The sequence below is a fragment of the Megascapheus bottae genome, chromosome 20 (genome assembly GCF_031878675.1).
Source record: "Megascapheus bottae isolate mThoBot1 chromosome 20, mThoBot2.hap1, whole genome shotgun sequence".
Classification (NCBI taxonomy): domain Eukaryota; kingdom Metazoa; phylum Chordata; class Mammalia; order Rodentia; family Geomyidae; genus Megascapheus; species Megascapheus bottae.
In genome coordinates, this window is record NC_143528.1 from 39,144,350 (window position 1) to 39,169,830 (window position 25,481).

The 25,481-nt window shown below is 42.8% G+C and overlaps 1 protein-coding gene across 2 annotated transcripts in view; it reads right to left on the minus strand.

Annotated features, from left to right (window-relative positions):
• Positions 1–268: 268 nt before the first annotated feature.
• Fbxo16 (F-box protein 16) overlaps positions 269–25,481 on the minus strand; it is a 40,036-nt gene continuing 14,823 nt past the window's right edge. The window contains exons 4-9 of one of the 2 annotated variants that reach the window (XM_090353665.1): positions 20,880–21,086; positions 19,223–19,387; positions 12,299–12,525; positions 10,097–10,193; positions 879–904; positions 348–436 (exon numbers count right to left, since the gene is read on the minus strand). In XM_090353665.1, coding sequence (XP_090209791.1) covers positions 427–436; positions 879–904; positions 10,097–10,193; positions 12,299–12,525; positions 19,223–19,387; positions 20,880–21,086 — 732 coding nt within the window. In that variant the 3' untranslated portion in view covers positions 348–426. Of the gene's footprint in view, positions 437–878; positions 905–10,096; positions 10,194–12,298; positions 12,526–19,222; positions 19,388–20,879; positions 21,087–25,481 lie in introns of both variants that reach the window. The other variant, XM_090353666.1, reaches the window with a different exon arrangement.

A 25,481-nucleotide genomic window follows, 5' to 3' on the forward strand; every position in this document is an offset into this window, starting at 1 on the left:
CCTCACGCAGCTGACACAACCAGAGGCAGCATCAGATGTCCCTTCATCTCTGATGCCATTTCTAAGTTGGAACATTTGCCAACATTGATGCCATGAACTCCTTTTCCTCTCAACTACTGTCAGACTTATTTGCACAATGAAGTACTTAAGCCAAAAGAGTTTCCAATGGAGGAGCCAGGCAGGAGCCAACCTTGCCAGTGCATCAGCTTGTCACTGCTGTACCAGTCTTTCCCTAGTCTTACTTCCCCCACCTGTCACTTCTTCCATCGTCCTATGTGGAGCTGGGATGGGGCAGGACTGCAGCCCAGGGGGTCTCTGTAGGTGCTCCCCAGGACTCTTACAGGCTGTTTCAGGCACTGGGGGGTCCCCTGGAAGGATGAGGAAGCCAGGCAAGATGAGTTGGAACTTTCAGAGGGGAGCTGGCTCTTAGTGACATCTAAGGAAAAAAGGATAGCATTAGGATGACGGTTACGACAACACTGAAAGAAAATAATTTTATATAGGGCTGAAGAGGGGCTATTGAGAGTTCTACTCCCCACCCCATGCAATCGTCATGTTGAACTTCTGATAAATTCTCTAGTCTCCAAACATTTCTTTAGGACCTCAAGAAAGTCACACGAGGGAGGGAAGTATTAATAATCTCCATTATACACATAAATGACTGAGGAATGGTTACCTCACAGACAGCCTGCATTCCCACAGTTCAAACTCACAGCTGGGTCTGGAGACTTGTGATGAGATCAGGGAGCACTGCCCGGGGACCATGTTTTGTTTTTTTTTAATACTGATAGGAATATTTATATTTAGATACATCTGTACATGTATCTCTTCTCTCCAAAGAGGTGTGTGGCACAGGTTGATGTCCCAGCCCAACTCACAGTGACAAAGGATTTCTCCGTGACATCTGGCCATGCACAGGGAAAGGAAGACCGATAAACAGAGAAAAAGAAAAGAACAATGCAAGCTGAGCTTATAAGAAGAGAAGGAAGTTTGTTTTTTTTTTTAGGGGGGGGAGGATTCAATTCAGGGTGTCATGCCTGCTAGGGACGTTCTCTACCATTTGTGACAGGCCCTTAGCTCTTTTTTTTTTTTTTCTTTTTGCCAGTCCTGGAAACTGAACTCAGGTCCTGATTACTGTCTCTGAGCACTTTTGCTCATGGCTAGAGCTCTGCCACTTGCACCACAGCACCACTTCTGGCTTTTCTGTGTATATGGTACCAGGGAATCGAACCCAAGGCTTTGTGCATGCTTCACAGCACTCTACTGCTAAGCCACACTCCCAGCCCTCTTTTTGTTTTTATTTATTTATTGTATTTTATTTGGGGGGTAATGTATAGAGAGGCTATAGTTACAGTTGTCAGGTAGCGAGTGCATTACTTCTCAAACATTGATACCCGTTCTCATGTTTTGGTCCCCCTTTTCTTCCCTCCATATTTATTTATTTTTGTTCCAGTTCTAAGGCATGAACTCAGGACCTAGATGCTGGACCTTAGTTTTTTTCCTCAAGGCTGAGGCGCTACTACTTGAGTCACAGCTGTATTTTCCAGTTTTTTGTTTTTTTTTTTTTAATGTGATTAACTGGAGACAAGAGTCACACATACTTTTCTGTCCAGGCTGGCTTTGAACTGCAATCATCCAATCTCAGCCTCTTAAGCAGCTGGGATTACAGGTGTAAGCCACCAGCTCTTGGCATGGTTTCAGTTCTGAATGGAATCTTATATCTCCTAAAAAGACTGCCAGCACCTCATGGGCAAAGCTTTGATCTGCTCTGACTCTCCAGGTGTCTGCTCACAGAAGGTCCAGACTGACGTTTTCCAGGAAAGAGTAGACAAAACCAAAAAGGTAGGGAGAAACAGGAGCAAATGATCTTCCTTCACTTGACAATTTCCGTGCTGGTTTAAGGTCCTGTGAAGTATGTGTTTTCAGATGTGCAGAGGGCAAAGGAATAAACTGGAGTGTTCCTTTGTGCTGTGTTGGGAATGCCTGTGACAAAGTAATACCCGTTGAATGAAGAAAAAGCCTGTGATAACAAGAACCAGCGAGTCACATCTTGGCTGTAACACTTTCAGATCTAATCCTGTTACTACAGTGGCTTATCTGTCACTGCTTTTAAGGAACCCTTGGGCCCAGGTTGTTCACAGGCCCCAGCAGGCTGCTGGCAGCTTTCCATGTTCACAGCAGCAGGTCCTAGCCTCCCGGGGCCCTGTGCTCTCTGCTCTCTCTCTGCATGCTCTTCCCCCGCTGTCTGGACTCTTGAAGTTCTTTTCTCAAGATCAGCTCTGTGAAGGTGGTTTCCTTATGTCCACCTTTCTTGTCTCAGGCAACAAGCTTGCAGACACTCATCATTTTAAGATTTTACTATCCCTCATTGGAAGACAAAAAGACAAGATGGAAAGAATAGGGGAGTTGGAGAAAAGAGATCTTGTTAATGTTTGTGCCACTTACAACAGACTAGAAACACAGGTGGTCGTAGGTTCCAGGAATTTGCGGGTTTACCTGAATCTGTGAGCCAGGAGCTCAGGAGAGCGGAGAGAGAAATCCACTTTGCAATGAAAGACTTAGGACAGGCACTGTTAGCCCAGGGAGTGGGCCAAGAACAGGATTCTGCAGAATTCCAATAACTCCAATATCCAAAGCATGCTTTTACATTTCTCACCTACATCCTTCCATTTAAAGACTCAGCAGCTGGACGCCACTGGTTCACACCTGTAATCCTATCTACTCAGAGGCTCAGATCTGAGGATCAGTTTGAAGCCAGCCCAGAAAGGAAAGTCTGAGACTCTTCTCTTCACGAAGCTATCAAAAGAGCTGAGGTTCAAGTGGTAGAGCACTAGCCTTGTGTGAAGGAAGCTCAGGGATAGTGCTCAGGCTCTGAGTTCAAACTCTAGGACCAGTGCAAAAAAAAAAAAAAAGTGAACCTACCTAAAAAATATCCGTGGGGCCGGGAGTTTGGCCTAGTGATAGAGTGCTTGCCTAACATGCACGAGACCCAGGTTTGATTCCTTGGTACCACATACAGAGAAAAGGCCAAAAGTGGTGCTGTGTCTCAAATAGTAGGGCTCTAGCCTTGAGAAAGCCCCAGGACAGTGCCCAGGCCCTGAGTTCAAGCCCCAGGACTAGCAAAAAATAAAAATAAATATCCTTAAAAAAAAAAAAAAAAGCAAAAAAGCTGAAAGGGCTCAGGGTATGGTTCAAGTGAGGTTCTAGCAATCATGAGGCTCTGAGTTCAAACCCCAGTACCAACCAAAGTAAAAGAAGGTAAGAGAGCCAAGCATGGTGACTACCTTGAGGCCAGGGTTCAGGGCCAGTAATGAAACCAGGGTAAAATACATAAATAAACAAGGGTATCATGATAATCTTCACCTTGTAGGAAATCCCTTCTTCCTCCCTTGAAAAACATCTACCCCTCCACATTTTGTGATGACTTCCAGTCACTCTAAACAGGGATTATCATATGAAAGTCATAAAAGCAGAAGGGCTAGTCAGGCGTGTGGCTCAAGTCTGTAATACTAGCAACTTGGGAGGCAGAGATTGGAGGATTAAGGTCTGAGGCCAATCGAGGCAGGGCCAAGTGATGCTCACACTGGCTGGGCAGAGTGGCTGCCATCTGTCATTGTCAGCCATATAATGAAACACAACTAGGGAGGATGGTGACCAGGGGACCTGAGCACAAAGAAAGATGCTCTTTTGAAAATAACCAAACACAGAAGGAGTGGAAGGAAGGACTCATGTGGTAGAAAGTCTGTCATGGAAGCACAGAGCCTAGTGTTCAAGCCTTGGTACCACTTTGAGGAGAAAATGAAAAAAGAAACAGCAGTGCTCTTGTTTGAGTCCTCAGTACTGAACTCATCCACAAGGACCTTAGTGGGAGAACCGCCCCCCCTCCATGTCTCTTGACTGTCACTAAGCTCAGAAAGCTGCTCAGGCCTGTCTGGTCACCTTCTTGGGGAGCCCTAATTTGTTCAATAGTCATAAGGGATATATTTCCTTTTCTTTCTCCCAGGTTCTAGAAAACAGAAGCAAGGTGTTTGGCAGAAATAATCCACAAGGTTACCTTTGTTCTTAGTTGGTCTCGGGGTAAAACTGTCGTGGCAGAAGAAGATGGGTGAAGTGAGCCGGGACTTTGAAATTTAAATCCAAGATGACCCTGGTGCAGGTCAAGGACACTCCGTGATGTCTGGGCAGCTTGCTAGCCATGGTGCTTACACACACACAGGCACACACACACACGTACACACACACACGCACACACACGCTATGTTCAGACACACACCTATATGTGTTTTGTTGTGGTGGTTCTAGAGTTTAAGCCATGGGTTAGCCACTTTTTGCTGTGGTTATTTTTGAGGTTGGGTCTTACTTTTTGCCCTGTACCAGCCTAACCCAAGGCTTGCCTTGTTTTCATGTCCTACCTAGCTGGTATAACAGACATGAGCCACCACGCCCAGCTGACAAAGAAGCATGTCTCAAACTTTTACCCAGGCTGGTCTTGAACCTTGAGCTTCCCAATCTCTACTTCCTGAGTAGGTAGGATTTCAGGCATGCACCACAGTATCTAGCCATATCTATCTATCTATCTATCTATCTATCTATCTATCTATCTATCTATCTATCTCTCAGTAGTTAAACATGTCCTTAGTGATATGTATGTAACTAATAATATGTATTTTACAAACTCAGTACTCTCTCTTTAAGCCCTAAATAGAAGCTAATTTGTATCTAATACTCTGGTTTAACTCTAAATGAAAACAAATAGCCATTGGGCCTTTGTCTAAGCAGTCAGTGGCAGAGAAGTGGGTAGAATCATTCCAGTGGGAAATGGCAGCATAATTTATTATTTAGCACTATAAAACAAGAGGCGACAAGCCAGAACAAGCACATAGCACACACACACACACACACACACACACACACACACACACAGCACACATGCTCTTAGCAGCAAAAGAAGAATGTGAAGATTGTAAATGAAGTCCCTTGTGAAAGTATATTTTGCTACTCAATCTTTTTTTTTTTTTTTTGTACTGGGGACTGAACTCGGCCTTGGTACTGACCCTGAATTTTTTTCTTTTTTGCTCAAGGCTAGGGCTCTACCTCTCACTTTTTTGGTGGTTAATTGAAGAGTCTCACAGACTTTTCTGCCCAGGCTCACTTTGAACCACAATCTTCAGCTCTCAGCCTTCTCAGTAGCTATGATTACAGACACAAGCTACTGACAGTTAAATTTTAAAAATCCTAACTGGCAGTGATATAAATTTCTTTTAAAATTATTATAAAGATGTGTACAGAAGGTTCCTGGTTATATGTCAGGTAAACAGTGTATTTCTTTTTAACAATGTCACCTCTTCCTTGCTCTCTCCCAGTTTTTCCCTCCTGTTCCTACAAGCACATCGTGTAGCTCATTTTCAGCAGCGTCTAATGAGTATCACTGCTATATTTGTTCACCCTTTATTTCTCCATTTCTGGGTACCCAAAGACAGATAAAGGACAAGCAAGACAAAAAGCAAAACAACAACAAAAGGAACACCATTTCCTGGTGTTCATTTTGATAAATATTTTATATGATCAAATGCACCTAGGCATTGTGCCTTTGTGTCCCTCTCCCTGCCTGTGAATGCCTAGGGTCCTGTATAAATTCTTATGTGGATTTCTTGGTATCTATAAAATTCTCACAGGAAGTTTGGAAGCCTCAAAACATTAATGATGAAATCTAAGTTTTATTCCTATCTCCTACCAATTGTTCACAGTAAATAGCACTAAGTCAAAGTGATTATGGCTCAGATAGCCCCCCCCACCCCCCGAGGACCTTCTCAGAATTGAGAGAAGAGAAAATTAGCTTTCTTTCAAGCTCACACCTATTAAATAAAGGAAGCCTTGTGCTTTGGGCAGCAATGCATGCCTTGATGGCAAATGGTCTCCCTGGGGACATTTCTCTTTTTAGACAGGAATCTCTTCTCTGAAGGCCTCAAGTAAAGATAAAGGGAAGTTGGTTTCTCCTCTGATGATTGCAGCCTGGGGAGGTGGCTGAAGGAGAGGTCTTTGTATTCTCCTGTACTTCTGTACCTTCTTCTCTTCCAGATCTTTCCACTTGACAGAGCTTCTCCCACCACTAAACCCCTCTGCCACCATAGGCCTCTCAATTGGTTTCAGTCTTCTGCTCAATGTCTGTAGACTTTGCACTCAGCCCTGGCTCCCTGGAGTCCATAGCGCCTCCTAAACTCCATCCCTCTCCTCCAAAGCCATGGATGAGCGCAGTGCTGGTGCAGGCTACTCAGGAGGCTGAGATCTGAGAATTGAAGTTTGAAGCCAGTGGAAAAAGTTCCTGAGATTCTTATCTTCAATGAGCTATCAAAAAAGCCAGAAGTGGAGCTGTGGTTCAAGTGTTAGAGCTTTGAGTAAGAAAGCTTAGGGAGAGCATCCAGGCTCTGAGTTCAAGACCCTTGGCTGGCACAATAACAACAACAGTAACAACTACCAACAAAATTAAAACTATACAGGGACTCCCCTCCTCTCCCTTGCCCTTTTCTTTTCTTTTTCTTTCCTCCTTCCCTCCTTTCCTAGTTCCCTTCCTTCTTCCCTCACTCCCTTCATTTCTTATTTTCATTCTTTTTTTTTTTTAAAGATTTTATTAACATTGACTTTTACATCAGATTTCAAATGTCATGTTCAACAAACAAGTATTCAAGAAAGGAATCTTGGGCTGGGAGTTTGGCCTAGTGGTTAAAGTGCTTGCCTAGCATGCACGAAGACCTGGGTTCGATTCCTTGGAACCACATACATAGAAAAAGCCGGAAGTGGTGCTTGAGAAAACCCAAGGACTGTGCTCAGGCCCTGAGCTCAAGCCCAGGACTGGCAAAAAAAAAAGAAGGGAATCTCTATATACAATCACTGGCACATAGATTTTAGAACATATTCTTTCTTTTTTATACTGAAGATTGATCTCAGAACCTTGAGCTTACTGGGCAGAGACTCTGTGAATGAGCCTTCTGTACTGGTTATTTTCAGCATAGGATCTTATTTTATGCCTGGATAGGCTGGGCTATGAGTCTCCTATTTGTGCTTCACCACGTCACTGGAATTGACAGGCATGCACCACTGCGCCCAGTCTCAACCACTGGTTGAGAGGGAGTCCCAAGAACTTTTATGTCAGGCTGGCCTTGAACCATGATCCCCCATAGCTAGGATTATAGGCTTGAGCCACGGTGCCCAGCTGATGTAGGGCCTTTCTAACAAACAAAGCCATGAGTGTCTCTACTGGAATTACACCTGGGCTGTGTCTACCAGAACAAATATAGCTCTAGGGCCATGCTAGCAAACCTTCTCCTTAGCACACCTAACTGGGTTGTCTCCGCTCTTCTCTTGCTCTCCCATCTGGGATTTCTTCACTTCCACAGTTGTCTAGCATCACTCTGGTGGCCTGTTTCCCTGTGGCCTGGGCGTTCTGCAGAGGCCTGCAACCAGCCACATGCATCCCTATAAACTCCAACAACCAAGCTCATCACTGGCCAGTCCATGAGGTAAAGGCCACAACAGACTTTTTTTTTGGTAGTCCTGGGGCTTGAACTCAGGGCCTGGGCACTGTCCCTGAGTTTCTTCTTCAATTTTTTTGGGGGGGTCATGGGGCTTGAACTCTGGGCTGGGCGCTGTCTCTGAGCTCTTCAGCTGAAGGCTATGGACCTACTCCCGCTCCTGGGCATTTTCCTGGAGCTCTTCAGCTGAAGGCTACAGCCCTACCCTAGAGCTAAGCCCCACTTCCCCATTTTCTTGAGATTAATTGGAGATAAGAGCTTCTTATTCTAGCTGGGTATGGTGGCTCATATCTATAATCCTAGCTACTCAGGTAGCTGAGATCTGAGGATCCAGGTTCAAAGCCAGCCTAGGGACAAAAGGATCTGAGACTCTTATCTCTAATTAACCTCTAGAAAAGGGAAGTGGGGCTTGGCTCAAGGGTAAGGTGGGAGTGCCTAGCCCAGAGTTCAAGCCCTATGACCCACAAAAAAACAAACAATGCTTCACATTCTTTATTGCCCAGGATGGCTTTGAACCTTGATCCCCAGATCTTAGCCTCCTGAGTAGCTAGAATTACAGGCGTGAACCACTGGACCAGGACTGTCCCTGAGTTTCTTTGCTCAGGGCTAGCACTCAAGGCTACCACTAAACTACACTCCCACCCCATGATAGACTAGACTTTTACATAAAGCATTCCGTGCTGTTCAGCACAACTACTACACATTCCTAGCATTAATACTCAGTAGAGTTACAAAACTAATAGCAGTAGGTAGCTCTCATCATAGACTTCATTTACTAATAGCTCTATTATTGTTTAATATTTTTTCTGGTTTCCTTTCCAGCCTTCATTAAACACATCTTTTTAGCTTTCAACTTAAAATGTATATGAAGCAATTTCTGCTATGTTTTCCAGATGGTTAATGGTCAAATGCCTTTTGGGGATGTCTCCTGGCTTTTGTTTGTTTTTTAAGCAGGAGAAAGATCTGACTGTGCAGATCATTTGTAAGCATACATCACCATTAATTTTTATCGTTCTTCAAATTTTCTGTTTTTCTCTGAGCTTCTCTTTATTCCTTGCCTAGTAGGCGTGGAAGTGTTTCACATGGCCTGCCTAGTAAGCCTCATAAAGTTATTTTCCACATTTAACAGTTTCACTGGCAATTGTACTACTTGGCTCAAAGCTTTCTGTTCTTTGGTTGCCTGTATACATGCTAGTGATAAGGCTCTCCTACCAATAAATGGGCCCTTCTCTTTTAAAAAGCTCATCTTTAGCTCTCTTATTATGATTTTCTTAATGTAACACGTGAAATTACATTTAAGCAGAAAGTAATCAGACTTGAGGGCAGAGCTATGAAAGGGATTTGTTCATTAGTACTTACAATGCTCCCATTTGTCACCTATTTTATATTTATTGTCCTGGCATGTATATCCTCACTTTTCTCAGAACCCTTTATGACAATGTAAGGACTTTTTAATTCCACCCCTATTCCCTTTTCCTTTTCTGTTGCTCCCCAAACTCCTTGACATGTTAAAAGGGTTCCCTTGGGTTCAGAGCCACAAACTGAGTAGCTAGCTCTGCTATGAATTAATAATGGACCCTAGTCACAATTATTGACTTTATTAGGTAGTCAATTAGCTGTTTTATTCTTTAATCAGAGAAAGAAAAGTTCTTAATTTATTTTTCACTTTAAATTCACTTTTCAGCTCATGCTCCATGGATAGCGGAGCTATAGGAAACAAGTCTTGTCCTCAGGTCTGAGCTCCCTTTACCTGGGAAAGAAGAAGCACGGTGGTTTCTGCCCTTGCCTCTGCCTCACAGGACTCAAAGCAGAAGAAATGGATTAAAATATGCCCTCCAGTCTGGGGCTCGTGACTCATACCTATAACCCTAGCAACTCATGAGGCTGAGATCTGAGGATCAAGGTTTGAAGCCAACCAGGGCAGTAAAGTCTATGAGATTTACTATTTGTTTCCACTAAACTACCAACAGAGCCAGAGTGGAGATGTGGCATAAGTCCAGGCTTAGCTCAAGCTCCATGTCCAGTACACACACACACACACACACACACACACACACACACACGTATGCACACGCCCGCACAGACACACAGTGCACCCTGTATGTCGTGAAATTTTATGCACATCAGCTTATCTGGCCTTTCTTTTTTTTCTGCCTTCCTTTCTTCCTTCTTTTTTTGCCAGTCCTAGGGACTGAGCTCAGGGCCTGGGAACTGTTAGTGAGCTCCTGAGCTTCTTTTGCTCAAGAGTGGCATTCTACCACTTGAGCCATAGTGTCACTTCTGGCTTTTTCTGTTCATGTGGTACTCAGGAATCGAACCCAGGGCTTCATGGATGCTAAGCAGGCACTCTATAACTAAGCCACATTCCCAGCCCCTATTGGAATAGAGGCTTAGATTAAAATCTCCCAGGTCTCACAGTTCATTAGTGAGTCAGAGGCAGAGCCCAAAATTTAAATAAGTACTTGATGCCTTCTGATTTAAAACACAAATTCAATTTCTCAAATACAATTAGCAATCAGGCGATTTTCATAACGTTATATGGTGGGTGTTTTATAAGCAGAATTTACCAGTGACTGTGCTTTTCTTAGTCTAGTGCTGTCCTGCAGCTGGTTTTTCATAGAATGTCCATGGAAGTCTGGGGTTACTTCATTTCTTTTCCTTCGTCTGCAATTGCAAAGAAGTGGGTAAATGATAAATGATCATTCTGTCTGTCTGTCTCTCTCTCTTACTTTTTTCTTTTTTCATTTCTTTTCTTTTTTGCCAGTCCTGGGGCTTGAACTCAGGGCCTGAGCACTGTCCTTAAGCTAGAGCTCTACCACTTGATACTGAGGAATTGAACCCATGCATGCTAGGCAAGTACTCTACCACTAGGCCACACTCCCTGCTTTCACAGTGACTTTTCTACCCAGGCTGACTTCAAACCATGATCCTTAGATTTTAACTTTCTGAGTAGCTAGGATTATAGCATGAGCCACTAGTGCCCAGCCATTTTTATTTATTTATTTATTTTGTTGGTCGTGGGGCTTGAACTCTGGGCCTGGGCATGGTCCCTGAGCTCTTCAGCTCAAGGCTACCATCCTACTCCTGGAGCCACAATGACATTTCCAGTTTTCTAGTAATTAATTGGAGATAAGAGTCTTACAGATTTTAATGTCCAGGCTGGCTTTGAACCATGATCTTCAGATCTCAGCCTCCTGAGTAGGTAAGATTACAGGCACAAGCTACTGTGCCCAGCAGGTCCATATTTTTTCAATGGGATATGATACCATACATTTTTGAAAATGGTTCTCTGTATTTTGGAGAGATGGAGACTATTTAAATCTGCCTTATCTGGTCGATTTCACTTGCTAACCCATCTACGTGTTTCTTAAAATTATAAGCCAAGATGAAGACGTCAGATTTAGGCAAAAATCTCTAAAAACTAAAGAGCAAAATAAAGCAAAAGATCTTGTCTATGGAGTTGGGAGCATTAACACATGTGACTTACACACAATCATTTGAGTATTCTTAATAGAGTATCTCCAAAAGATGAAAATGCAGGCAAATCCTAAGCTGCTTCAGTAATGTTGTTTGTGTTAATATCAGCATTTGCTAGGATAAAGCTGGGATCATCAATTTGGCCTGGTTCACAGGCCTGTGTCTATAAATAAAGTTTTATTGGAACACAGTCATGCTCGTTTCTTCTTGCATGGTGTCTGCAGCTATTTTCAGTCTTCAACAGCAGAGCTGAGCAGTTGTGCCAGACACTGGCCATATGTCCTAAAAAGCCTAAAATAGCTCAGGCCTGGTCCTTTACGGAACATTTGCCTGAAATAATGGATGTAGGTAGAGATTCTATAGTTACCAACAACAGAAAAAAAGAAACCAGCAGAATATATGTCTCATGGTGAAGGTGCATATGGCTGCTTACATGCTCTGGATGCAGGATGATTAACACTGCCCTATGGCGGTGCCATCCAGAGACCGGAATGGGAGAGCTCTACAGAATCATAGGGAGGGGGAGAAGGGAGGAAGGGGAAAACAGGGGAAGGGAGGGGGAGAGTGAAAAGAAAGCAGGGAAGGGAGAAGGGAGTGGAAGAGGAAAGAAAGGTTTGAGAAAAGAAGGAAGGAAGGCAGGAAGGAGGAAAGGAGGGAGAGAGGGAGGAAGAGAAGGAAGGAGGGAGTGAAGGAAGGAAGGAAGGCCTATAGACCAAAGCAAGAAAGAAGTGATACATGGATCAAATATAACATGGAAACCTTATCTGGAATCCATCTTAAAGTCTCTGCCCCTTGTTGTAGAGGGCTTTTTATAGTCCCCACCACCCCGTTTTGTGCCGGTCTTAGGTCTAGAACTCAGGGGCTGGGTACTGTCCCTTAGCTTTTTGTTTCCCCTCAAGGCCAGCACCTTACCATTTGAGCCACAGCTCAACTGGAGGTAAGTCTCATGGACTTTCCTGAGGCTGGTTTTGAACTGTGATCTTCAGATCTCAGTCTCCCTAGCAGTGAGAGCCACCAGTGCTCAATACTTTTTCTGCTTATTTTTTTAATTAGGACCTCTTATGTTTAGGCCTTTCTTCCATTTCTTCTAATTTTTATCTCCATGGTACAGATTCTTGGAGGCCTGATCCAAAACATCCCGCTGTGTACCACCTTCTGGTTTCCTCTCATTTCCGCATAGTATCATTTGACCATTACTTAAGGAAGTTAGGCTAGAGCTTTGGTTATCTGTAGATTATTCTGCTATAGCATTCTGAGAAACAAAGAAGACTGAAGGACTTGGAGCTTCTTACCTCTGCCAGACATGCTCAGTATCACAATTGTCTAGATAATTAAAGCGAATGATGTCGGTTGGATGCTTATCAGAGGACCGCCAAGGTGGGTGCGCCTTCTCTCTGGGGTTAGTCTTCTTTTTGAAAGAGGATGGCCGGAAGGCTGATGCGGGAGCATGCTTTCCTTCTGAAGAATTACTTGTCACAGGCTGCACAGCAGCAATGAGAAAGCCATCTTTGGGAGGCGTCTAGAAGAAAAGGCATCATCACGGCTCTCAACGTCCTGATAATGACAACAGTGAAACAAAGACTCTCACAACTATCTCCACCTCCTCCTCCTCCTCACCATGGTAACAATAACAGTAATGAACAGCAGCCACCTTAGTTCTTGCCATGTTCAAGGCACTGTCTCAGGCAGCTTTCATGCACTGTACTATTTAACCTTGACCATAACTTTATAAGTAATGATTACTGCTCCTGTTTGACCAAGGAGGAAGTCCAAGACAGGAGAAAGCAGTGAATTTATCACCAGACCTTCAGGAGAATTGGAACGTAGAATTCAAACCCAGATCTTCTCGTTTTGAGGTAATGGAGATTGAACTCAGGGACTTGAATTCGCTAGGCCGGTATTTATTTGCCACTGAGGCTTCCCCTTCAGCCCCTTTGTGTGTTAGTTTCAGTCAAGGGAGAATCTTGCTTTGTGTTGTGTTGTGCATGCTATCCTCCTTCCTGTGCTTCCTATGTCACTGAAGATGACAGATGCGCAGCGGATGCAGGTGTGTCATGGCGGAACCTCACACACTTTGATGCCCATGATGTATCCTTTAACCTTGAATCTCCAATCTCTACCTCCCAAATGACCAGCACCAGAGGTGTGACCCATTGTACCCAGTACATTGAGGATTATTTTCCTTCAGGCCTATGTACTGAACTTCCAGGTCATCTGATCCAAGCTTCCCTAGGCATCATTACATATACATTATATACTCTATGCATCATATACTCTGTCCCTACTGCATGTTGATTCATTCATAAAATATACTTTACTGCTGGGTTCAGTGGCTCACACCTGTAATCCTAGCTACTCTGAAGGCTGAGATCTAAGGACTGAAGTTCAAAGCCAGCCAAGGCAGGAAACTTGATGAGATTCGTGTGTGTGTGTGTGTGTGTGTGTGTGTGTGTGTGTGTGTGTGTGTACATATATACGCTACAAAAAAAGTGCTACAGTCCTAAACTGTAAACCCAGGGACAAGTTCAAGGTACACAGGGGTAGACGATAGATTTGATCCATTATCCATACCTCAGCCACTCCCAAAAATACTTCTGCTTAATTTCTAAAATTGAAAGTCTGTCTTTTGTGTACAATTCATGTGTTTCTTTTTTTAATGTGGTTGTAGCCTGAGGGGAGTGGTACTGGTATGTTGGGAAGCTATTAAGAGCTTAATTTTTTTTCATTAAGAGATTAAGAAAGGTTTGCTCGGTAAATTGGTTTGCTTCAGTTGTTTGCAGAAATTAAGAGATTTCCCAGTTGGAGTTGGGGGTGTAGTTGATTTCTGTCATAGGACAACACAATATTCAGTATTATAATTACAAGATTGGCTAATGTTTGCCCTGGGCTACTAGATGTGGCTCCATGAAACAGCATTAGGATTTCTCTTCCTTCCTTCCTTCCTTCCTTCCTTCCTTCCTTCCTTCCTTCCTTCCTTCTTTCCTTCCTCCCTCCCTCCCTCCCTCCCTTTCCCTCTCCCTCTCTTTTGTCCCCTCTCTTCTTTCTTTTCTTTCTTTCTTTCCTTCTTCCTTCCTTCCTTCCTTCCTTCCTTCCTTCCTTCCTTCCTTCCTTCCTCTTCCTTCCTTCCTTCCTTTCCTTCTTTGTTTTTAAGTCAGTCATGGGCTTAAACTCAGGACATCAGCACTGTCCCTGAGCTCTTTTGCTCAAAGCTAGTGCTCTACCACTTTGAGCCACAGAACCACTTCTGGTTTTTAAGTGGTTAATTGGAGATGAGTCTCAGCTCTGCCTGGGCTGGCTTTGATTCTCAGATCTCAGCCTTCTGAAGTCGCTAGAATTATAGGAATGAGCCACCAGCACCCAGCAGCATTAAGATCTTTAGGAAGAAATTTTTAAATAAATATTGACTCATTTAAAATTATTAGAGCCTGGTAGCAGATTAAGAAGACATTTCATGGTTGTATAATTAAACATTTCATGCAGGTTCCATTAAGAATGGACATTCTAAATGAAGGGATGACAATTTACTATGTGCAAACTATGCTTTTTCAGTTTGTGTGCTTGCCCTGGGGCTTGAACTCAGGGCCTGAGCATTGTCCTTGGGCTTTCTCAAGGCTAATTCTCTACTACTTGAGTCACAGCACCACTTTTGGCTTTTTCTATGTATGTGGTACTGAGGAATCTTTGTGCATGCTAGGTAAGCACTCTACCACTAGGCCAAACTCCTGGCCATTGATATTTATTTATTTATTTATTTATTTATTTATTTATTTATTTATTTTTGATCTTGGGGCTTGAACTCTGGGCCTAGGCGCTGTCCCTGAGCTCTTTAGGTCAAGGCTACTGTACTACCTCTGAGCCTGGGTGTTGTCCCTGAGCTCTTCAGCTCAAGGCTACCGCCCTACCCCTGGAGTAACAGCTCCACTTCCCATTTTCTAGTGATTAATTGGAGAAAGAGTCTCTCAGTCCTTAGTGCCTGGGCTGGCTTTAACCATGATCCTCATATGTAAAACTCAACCTTCTCTTTTTCATTCTATTAGTTGGGTTTCTCTTCCCTCTTCTACAGAAGCCTGAGCTTTAAGCATTCAACTCTACTCCCTGCTCCCCCAGTAGAGTCCAGAAAAAGACAGATAAGTTAAGGGGTTATAGTTATAAGAACTTTTCAAATTCTGCATTTGAATTTGTTTCTATTTAAGAAATATTATCACTCTAGTTAGATTGGCAAACATCATAAACTTGAACAAAAAATGTTGGTGGGGATGTGGGGAAAAAAGGAACGCTATTGAACTGCTGGTGGGAATGTAAACCAATATAACCACTCTGGCTAACAGTCAAGAGGTTTCTCAAAAAACTAAATATAGATCTTCTCTACGACCCAGCCATACTACTCCTTGGCATCTACCCTGAATATCAAAGCCAGGATACTGCAGAGCTCAGATGCTCTGTAGAGTAACAGGTGAGAGGATCAAGAAAATGGAATTTTACTCATCTAGTAGAAATAATAAGATCATGGAAATGGATGGACCTTGAACAAATCATGTTAAGTGTGGTCAGCCAAGCTCAGACAGAAAAATGGTATGTTTTCTTTCAGATCTGGAAGTTAGATCTAAAATACCGGGACATAATATATTATACAGGACTGGGCTAGGAGTTTGGCCTAGTGGTAGAGTGCTTGCCTAGCACCGGGGTTCGATTCTTTGGTACCAAATACATAGAAAAGGCCAGACATGGTGCTGTGGCTCAAGTGATAGAGCTCTAGCCTTGAGAAAGCCCAAGGACGCTTTTCAGGCCCTGAGTTCAAGCCCCAGGAGTGGCACAAAAAAATAAATCATATAGGTCTCTAGGCATTCACACACAGTGAGTCCAAAGGAGGATACTCTTAGGAGGGGAACACAAAGGTACAATTCCTATGTGCATCTGATCATTTGAAACAATATTCATCGAAATGAACTCTAGGAAATGGAAACAAGAAGTTTTTTTCTTTGTTGCTGTTTTTCTTCTCTTTTTAATTTTTTTGGTCTTGTTTGTTCATCTATCTGTCTTTCAGAGAGTATGGGGGCAGAGAAATGGAGAGACAAACGGAGAACAAATGCTCACTAAACAGTGTGTTGAAAATGAGCTACACAACTGGGGGGTGGGGTCGGGAGGGAAAAACTGGGAGAGAGCAATGTACTCTTTATCTGACTTATATAATTGTAACTCCTCTTTGTACATCACCTTTATAATAACAAAAAAAAAGTTCTTAGCTGTATTGGGGCTTGAACTCAAGGCCATGTCCCAACCCCTTCTTTTGGGCTACTGTTTTTTGGGGCTACTATGTTTTTGTTTTTCCAGTCCTAGAGCTTGAAGTCAGGGCCCAGGCACTGTCCTTGAGTTTTTTTGCTCAAGGCTAGTGCTCTACCACATGAACCACAGCGCCACTTATGGTTTTTTCTGTGTATATGATACCAAGGAATAGAATCCAGGGCTTTGTGCATGCTAGACAAGCATTCTACCACTTAGCTATACTCGCAGTTTAATTCTGGTATTTTTTTTTTTTTGGCCAGATGTGGGGCTTGAACTCAGGGCCTGAGCACTGTCCGTGGACTTTTCTCAAGGCTAGTGCTCTACCACTAGAGCCACAGCACCACTTCCAGCTTTTTTCTATGTATGTGGTGCCGAGGAATTGAACCCTGGTTTTCGTGCATGCTAGGCAAGCACTCTACTACTAGGCCAAATTCCTGGCCCTGGTATTATTATTATTTTTTTTACAAGGTAAGATGTCAGAATTTCTTCTTAGCTGGCCTTGATAGTGATCTTTCCACCTGTAACTCCCATGTAGCTTGGATTACAGGTATGTCTCACCATACTTGGCTTATTAATTGAGATAGGAATTTTACTAATTTGTTTTCCCTGTTGGCCCTGAACCTTTATCTTCCCATTCTCTATGTCCCAAGTAGATTCTAGGTATGCTTCACTACAGCCACTTAAATTTATGATTTTTAGCCTAGTGATTGGTGTAACACCAGCTACTTGGAGGCAGAGGCCAGAAGACTGAGTTAAGGTAAGCTCATACTACATAGACCTCATTATTTAAAAAAACTAATTAATTTAAAATAATAAAACTAGGACTGAGAGTTTGGCCTAGTGGTAGAGTGCTTGCCTAGCATGCATGAAGACCCAGATATGATTCCTCAGTACCAAATACATAGAAAAAAGCCAGAAGTGGTGCTGTGGCTCAAGTGGTAGAATGCTAGCTGTGAGGAAAAAGCCCAAGGACAGTGTTCAGGCCCTGAATTCAAGGCCAGGACTGGCAAAAAAAAAATGATAAAACTGCTGGGAGTGGTAGCTCACACCTGTAATCCTAGCTACGCAGGGGGCTAAGATCTGAAGATCATGGTTCAAAGCCAGCCGAAGCACTGTAAGCACTAAAATCCGGGAGACTTTTGTCTCTAATAAACCACCAGAAAACTGGAAGTGGGGTTGTAGCTCAAGGAGTAGGGTGGTAGTCTTGAGCTGAAGAGCTCAGGGACAGTGTCCAGGCCCAGAGTTCAAGTCCCATGACTGACAAAAAAAAGGAAAGATAAAACTGTCCTTTAAAAAGAAATCTTTTTTTTTTTTTGCCAGTCTTGGGCTTGAGCTCAGGGCCTGAGCACTGTCCTTGGACTTTCTCAAGGCTAGAGCTCTACCACTTGAGCCTCAGCACCACTTCCGGCTTTTTTCTATGTATGTGGTACTGAGGAATCGAACCCGGGTCTTCATGCATGCTAGGCAAGCACTTTAACCACTAGGCCAAACTCCCAGGCCTAAAAAGAAATCTTTATGAGGTACACACTAGCAAAATTAAAATGATTAGTTTTATCATTATAATTATAGCAATATTAATTATGCATAATTCATTACTAAATAAATGTATATGAAAACTACTTTTTTAAAAAGCAATAAAACCTAAAGCTAAATGGAGTTTAGTTAAGAGTTGCCTATTCATATTTAAAGATGATCCTTCCATTTTCAAAAGACTCACTGCAGTGGTTTTTTTTTTTTTTTTTTTTTTTTTTTTTTTGCCAGGCCTGGGCTTGAGCTCAGGGCCTGAGCACTGTCCTTGGACTTTCTCAAGGCTAGACCTCTACCACTTGAGCCTCAGCACCACTTCCGGCTTTTTTCTATGTATGTGGTACCGAGGAATCGAACCCAGGTCTTCATGCATGCTGGGCAAGCACTTTAACCACTAGGCCAAACTCCCGGCCCCTCACTGCAGTGTTTTTGCAGATTATGATAGCCTGTTGCTTTAAAAATCATTTATACATTAACTGACACATAATTTTTCAGCAGCTCATCAGTTATACAAAATAATGTACAACAAGGCATGTGTATAGACAGCATCATAAATGTTTGTAAATGATATAACCAGCTTTGACTACAGGAATGAATATAAAACTGGTTGTAATTCATTGAAAGCCACAAGAAAAACTCTTCTTGCATTATTTATGCTTGATGATCATGTGCAGTCTGCGGCTTAGAAAGGAAGTCTAAATGTGCCATTCTACCCTTCCCTCATGACCACTTGAATGAAGAAGTTTCTCTTAGAAATGATACAAAAACTGGCTTCAGGGCTGGGAATAGAACTGTGTGATAGGGGCTTGCCATGTGTGCAGAAGGCCTGGGTTTAATGTCTAGCAAAGTAAAGTAATGAAAAACTTTCGCCTACCTTGTGGAATCAGAGCAAATTAGAGTTAGTATGATCACAAACACTGCTCATTATCCAGAGTTTCTGTCACAAGTGTCTTCAGGGTGAGGGAGAGATCGAGAAGCCCCTCCCCTGGTCCTGACTTCCTGTAGTGTGTCAGGGAAAGGCTATTAACTAACAGGGGCTATGGAGTCTCAGAAAAGGAGAATTTTGAAGTCATAGTGTATTTCTTTTGAACTGTTTTTCTTTCCAGACTTCAAGTTTGACCATTTACTGTAGCTGAAATAAACATTCTGCCTTTTTTTTTTCTTTCCTAGTTTCAGTACTAGGGCTTGAACTTGGGGACTAGGCACTGTTCTTAAGCTTTTGTGCTCAAGGTTGGTGTTATACCACTTAAGCCACAACTGGTTAACTGGAGTGAAGAGGCTCGTGGATTTTCTTGTCTGGGCTGGCTCTGGGACATGATCCTCAGATCACAGCCTCTTGACTAGCTAGGATGACAGGCGTGAGCTTCTGGTGCTCAGCTGGGTGTGCTTCTCTTCTCTCACTTTACCTTGGGCTTGGTGACATGAAGTTCTCTCACCATGTGAATGTAGTGCTTCTTCCACACCCCCTGCTCAAGGGGAGTCGGGGAGAAACGGATGCACCAGTTAAACCGTAAGCATTTGAGCATCCAGAGCTGGTCCAGCTCCGCTAAATTCTTCCAGTGCCAGTTCACCTGAAAAACAATCACTATTAAAACAAAAGCAGCCCTCCCAGGTCCTGTGCCCACTTCCCCCAGGTTTTGAGTTGCTATTTGGTACCAAAAGTATCTTGTGTTATTTTCCTCCAAATCCCAGTCTAATGAGCTGTCTCCTGCCTAGAGCACTTGTAATGCAGGCAAAAAGATCTGTCTCAGTGCTAACTCAGACTGGCATGAGTCAGTCATCTAGCTACTAGGCACCTGTAAACCATCCTCATAGCAGTAGCTGAAGTATAAGAATTATTGTTGTTATCATTGTTACTATTATTATTTTTATATGCCAGCACTATGACTTTTGTGTGTGTGTGTGTGTGTGTGTGTGCCGGTTGTGGGGCTTGAACTTTGGGCCTGAGCACTGTCCCTGAGCTCTTCAGCTCAAGGCTACCACTCTACTACTTGAACTACAGTGCCACTTCCAGTTTTCTGGTGGTTAATTGGAGATAAGAGTCTCACAGACTTTAGTGCCCGGGCTGGCTTTAAACTGTGATCCTCAGATCTCAGCCTCCTGAATAGCTAGGATTATAGAGACGAGCCACCCATGCTCAGCTGACTTTTTTTGCCAGTCCAGGGGCTTGAACTCAGGGCCTGAGCACTGTCTTTGGGCTTTCTCAAGGATAGAGCTCTACCACTTGCACCACTGCACCACTTCCAGGTTTTTCTACATATGGGGTAGAGGAATGGAATACTAGTCTTCGTGAATGCTAGGCATCTTGCTTGATTTTTTTATGCTCACAGATAGTGTTTTACTGCTTGAGCAATGCCTCCAGCCTTGCTTTTGGCTGGTTATTTGGAGATGAAGTCTTGAAGACCTTCCTGCCAGGCTTGTTTCAGACCACAATCCTGCTTTCTCAGACATCTGAGTAGCTAGGATTGCAGGCGTGAGCAGAGTGCTCAGCTTCCTCTGTTCTTTAATTTCACTAACTATAAATTTCATAAATGCAACACCATTACTGACATTATATAGCATGTAGTTTTGGTTTGACTCTTATGCAAAGACTAAAAACGTGACTACCAGTTTTATAGACTGAAAAATTTAACTTCATTTTAATACACAAAGAAACTACCTATAAGAAATGAGTGGCTATTTCCTTTCGTGAGGAACATGCTGGCATCTGAGTCTCTTTCATGCTCTTTGCACTTTATCACAAGCACCATATATTGAGCTCTTTTTGTGTTTCCCTGCACTATACAACTTAGGGTTATACTGTTCAATAAGACTGTCTTATTAAAGAACCATTTCTCACAGGCATGCCTGTCTCCTCAGCTAACAAATGGTTTTCTGGGACACTCATCAAAGGGATCAAGTGCTAAATACAGAGTGAGAAACCAAGGAGGTTGATACCCCTCCAAACTCTACAGACTCAACATCTATCGCATGCCTGGGGATTTTACTCTTCAGTTAGTCATTCAAGTTTCAGGCTCCTAAAGTGTCCTTACAAAATGCCACACACCACTCCATTTCCTTTACCTGGGCGCAACGACAAAGGCTGCGGGGGTCCAGAAAGGAAAAGATGTAGACAGATAACACTCGTGGAAGCATGGTAGTGAAATCCAGAGCTTCTGCTGGGATTTTCTCTTGCAGCTTTCTACAGCAGAACTTTTGCTGTGACAAGGAACAGCGTTCCAGCAGGCCGGCAAGGATTCTTCTCCTTTGAGAGTCTGTCCATTTGTCAAACTGGAAAGACAACAAAGGAAGAGACAAAAAGCTCCAGGATTTGTCTGAAAGCAGAGATTCACTGTGAGGAAAAGATGAGAATGACAAAGAAAGCAAACTTGGCAATGTATTGCCAATGCACATAGGATGCATTTCTGTCCTACTACAGAAAATCTCCATGTCTGCCATTTACCTGTTCTTTTCAATATTAACATTTGTAAATCTAGGCATGACATAAGTGTGTCTATGTAAATGCATTTGACCTCAGACTTTGAGTTATATAAGAATGATAAAAGCCGGGCAACATGGTTCATGCCTGTTATTCTAGCTACTCAGGAGGCTGAGATCTGAGGATCATGATTCAAAGCCAGCCTGGGCACTAAAGACCCTGACACTTTTATCTCCAATTAATCACTAGAAAATGGGAAGTGGGGCTATGGCTCCAGGAGTAAGATGGTAGTCTTGAGCTGAAGAGCTCAGGGACAGCACCCAGGCCGAGTTCAAGACCCATGTCCCACCAAAAAAAAAAAAGGAATGATAGATAGCTGGGTGCTACTGGCTCATACCTATAATCCTAGCTACTCAGGATGCTGAAATCTGAGGATCATGGTTCAAAGCCAGCCTGGGCAGGAAAGTCCATGAGACTCTTATCTCCAGGTATCACCCAGAAATCTGGAAGTAGAGCTGTGTCTCAAAGTAGTAGAGGAATGGTATCCAATCCTTGAGTTCAAGCCCCACAACCCCAAGTAAACAAACAAACAAAAAAGAATGATAAGAGCCAGACCTATGCATAAAGTTATAAATAGAATTCCAAGGAAAGGTGCCTGAATAGCTTTTCAGATAATTTCTGCATTGGCTTACCAATGCTAAAATTTCTAGGGCTTGAAACAGACCTTTTTGATCATACCTACAGATAAGGTGGGACATGCAAATAACCTTGACAAGAGGATTCTATTGGCTTAAATTTTCCCTAACATGTCAATGATTGGTGTGATTGGAGAGGAAATACAGATGGGGCGGGATCTGGCCTATAGAGAACCAACCACAGAGAGTACAGATGCCCAGGAATACCGGTGGGTTCTTGGGTAGTGTTCCCAGAAATGATCCTAAAATCACTCCCAAGGTTAGGGACTGGCAGATCCTGGGAACTAGTGAAAGCCAAATTGAAGGCTCATTCAGGAGGGGACTCTATCAGCCGAATGATCTATTCTGCCAGAGGCCCTATCTCCCATGATAGAACATGGGAGAAAAACTGGTGAGGATGGAGCTAGTTGCATTTTTGTCTAATTACATTTCATACATACATATTTAGTGCAGTTTATTAGAGAGTAGCCGAAACTTACAATGCCTTTAATGTGTGATCATAAACTTCACTGCCCGTCTAAAAGGACATAGGAAGCAAGCCTTCTGATAAATCAATTTCATGGCAGTCTTTTTATAATTAGTAGGAATGTATCTTGATTAAATATCATAGATCTATTCAATGGCATGGATATCATTTCAGAGAACATGATCAAAGGTAGGAAGAAGACTCTGAATGAAATGAAAACAAAAAAGAAAGCAAGCAACCTACTAAAATCACAAGGATAAGAATATGCTTGTATGCCTGGTTTCTGCCATCTCTGTGCCTCCAGCTCCACAAAAGTATACATTTTTGTCAGTTCTCCTCGGATGGACTCTTAGGGGAATTAATAAGGAGATACAAGATCGCAACAGCTGGAACTGGGAAGAATCAAGCCCAAGGGGCAAAGGAGATAGAAGCAGAGCTAAGAGGCTAGAGCTTGGCAGAGCAAGGGATTCACGTTCACTTTGAGGACTAAACTCAGGGCCTGGGTGCTATCCCTGAACTCGTTTGCTCAAATCTAGCACCCTACCACGTGAACCACTTTCAGTGTGTGTGTGTGAGATAAGAGACTCTCAGGAATGTTTCCTGCCTGGGCTGGCTTTGAACTGCAATCCTCAGACCTCAGTATCCTGAGTAGTTTGGATTACAGGTGTGAGTTACTGGTGCTTGACTTTGATTTCTTTTATAGAAAGTATGAGAGCACCAGAGAATGTCAAAGGAGACTGGAGGTGTATATAGTCTCAGTTTTGAACTGGAGTCCCTATAATTTTCATTTTAGAGGTGAAGAATGATTAGAATCTGTTTGTTGTTTTAAACTTACTTTGGAGCAGTGTTATATAATTGCATAGAGACCTGAGTTATGTGATGATTGGCATGGTTGAGTTACAAAAAAAATGTTACATGAGAAAATTTATTATCACTGCAAGAAATCAGACATAACTCAAAATGCCTGGCAGTAGGGGATCAGCTAAACAAACTAATATATCAACATGACAGGAAAAGTATGGCGTTACGGTGGGCTTATGAGTGATGGGAGCTTGGGAGTGGAAAAGAAAACACAGTCAGGAAGAAAGCAGCAAAGAAGGTTTTGCAGAATGGTGTCTCAAGGAGGCAGAGTGGGTCAGTATTTCTCATTGTCTTCCAAGCCACAGCCTAGAAATGTGAACTTTGGCCACCTCTCCCCCTTACCTGCCAAAACTTGTGCCCTAAAGCTACATGAGAGGTAATCAGCCTTCTGCTCACAGATATCCTTACTCAGCTTGTGCATCAAGTCATCATATATCCCTATCAAGTAGCCCTTGGTGTGTGTAGAATGTGTGATTGTATGTTTGTGTGCAGTAGATGTGTGATTATGTGCGTGTGTGTGTGTGTGTGTGTGTTATAAATTTGTTTATTGGGGCATAGACAGGAGTCAGGAAACGTTATGCTGGAGTTTGGCTCTTTCAGCTCCAGATTCTTCTCAACTTCTGTAGGAGTTTCCCTCTAAACGGTGTTAAATATCTTGTAAGAGTGTAAGAATGAGTCTGTATAAGTGACTCCTTCAGAACACTGATTCAGAGCTATTTGAATGATAATTTCAAAGGCCTAAAGTTAAATTATAGGTCTGTCTATCTTTCTTTCTTCCTTCCTTCCTTCCTTTCTTTCTTTGCCACTCCTGGGGCTCAAACTCAGGGCCTGAGCACTGTCCTTGGGCTTTTTCAAGGCTAGAGCTCTACCACTTCCGGCTTTTTTTCTATGTATGTGGTATCAAGGAATCGAACCTGGGTCTTTGTGCATGCTAGGCAAGCACTCTACCAGTAGGCCAAACTCCCTAACCAGTAATAGGTTTCTTTTGCATTGTATGGATTGATGGGAGGAAATTCTGTATGGTCTCACACCCTCACTTTTTTCTTTTCCTTTTTTTGTTGGTCATGGGGGCTTGAACTCTGGGTCTGGACGTTGTCTCTGAGCTCTTCAGCTCAAGGATACTACTGCCCTACTCCTTGAGCCACAGCACCACTTCCAGTTTTCTGGTGGCTAATTGGAGATAAGAGTCTTACGGACTTTATTGCCTGGGATGGTTTTGAACTGCGATCCTCAGATCTCAGGCTCCTGAGTGGCCAGTATTAAAGGCATGAGCCACTGCATCAGGCTTTGCACCCTCAATTTTCTATTATTTCTAATACTCAGAAATATTGCAGCCTAGCTCGGCACTGTGGCTCATACCTGTAATCCTAGCTACACAGGAGAGGCTGAGATCTGAAGATCACTCCAGCCCAGGCACCAAAACCCATGAGACTTTTATCTCCAGTTAGCTACCAGAAAACTGAAAGTGGTACAGTGGCTCAAAGTGTTAGAGCACTAGCTGTGAGCTGAAGAGTTCAGGGACAGCACCCAGTCCCAGAGTTCAAGCTCCATGACCCCTCCCCGCCACACAAAATAAAAGAAAAAAGAAATATTCCAGTCTAATTTTCATCACGTATGTATTAAGAATAATTATGACAACAATGTCAGGCTGTTGTGAAGATTAATGGTTAAATATGTATATGCGATATGTGTGTGTGTGTATATATATATATATATATACACACATATGTGTGTGTGTGTACTTTCCTAACAGAATGCATGACTTGTAGAAATGACAACTAATTATTACAAAGTGTCATAGTGATGCTAAAATAACATATGGATTAAATACATTTTAAAACAAGATATATGTAAAAAAATCTAAAAATAAATGACTCTTTTTTGTACACGTGTACAAATGTTTGTACATGTAAAAGGATGGGAAATATATTAGAAGTACAGAGGTTAGAGAATGGATGCAGATCAGAGATTTAAAATGAATGTAAAATATACACATTAGGATTAAAATTATACACCAATGGCTTCTCAGGAGGCAGAGATCAATTAAAAGCCAGAGCAGAGATTCAGACTCTTATATCCAATTAACCACCAAAACTCTGGTAGTGGTGCTATGCCTCTAGTAGTAGAGTGTCAGCCTTGAGCAGAACAAGTCAAACAAGAGCATTTGAGGCCCCAAGTTCAAGCCCCAGAACCAGCTTGAAGGAATCTGTTGAAGAAAACATTGA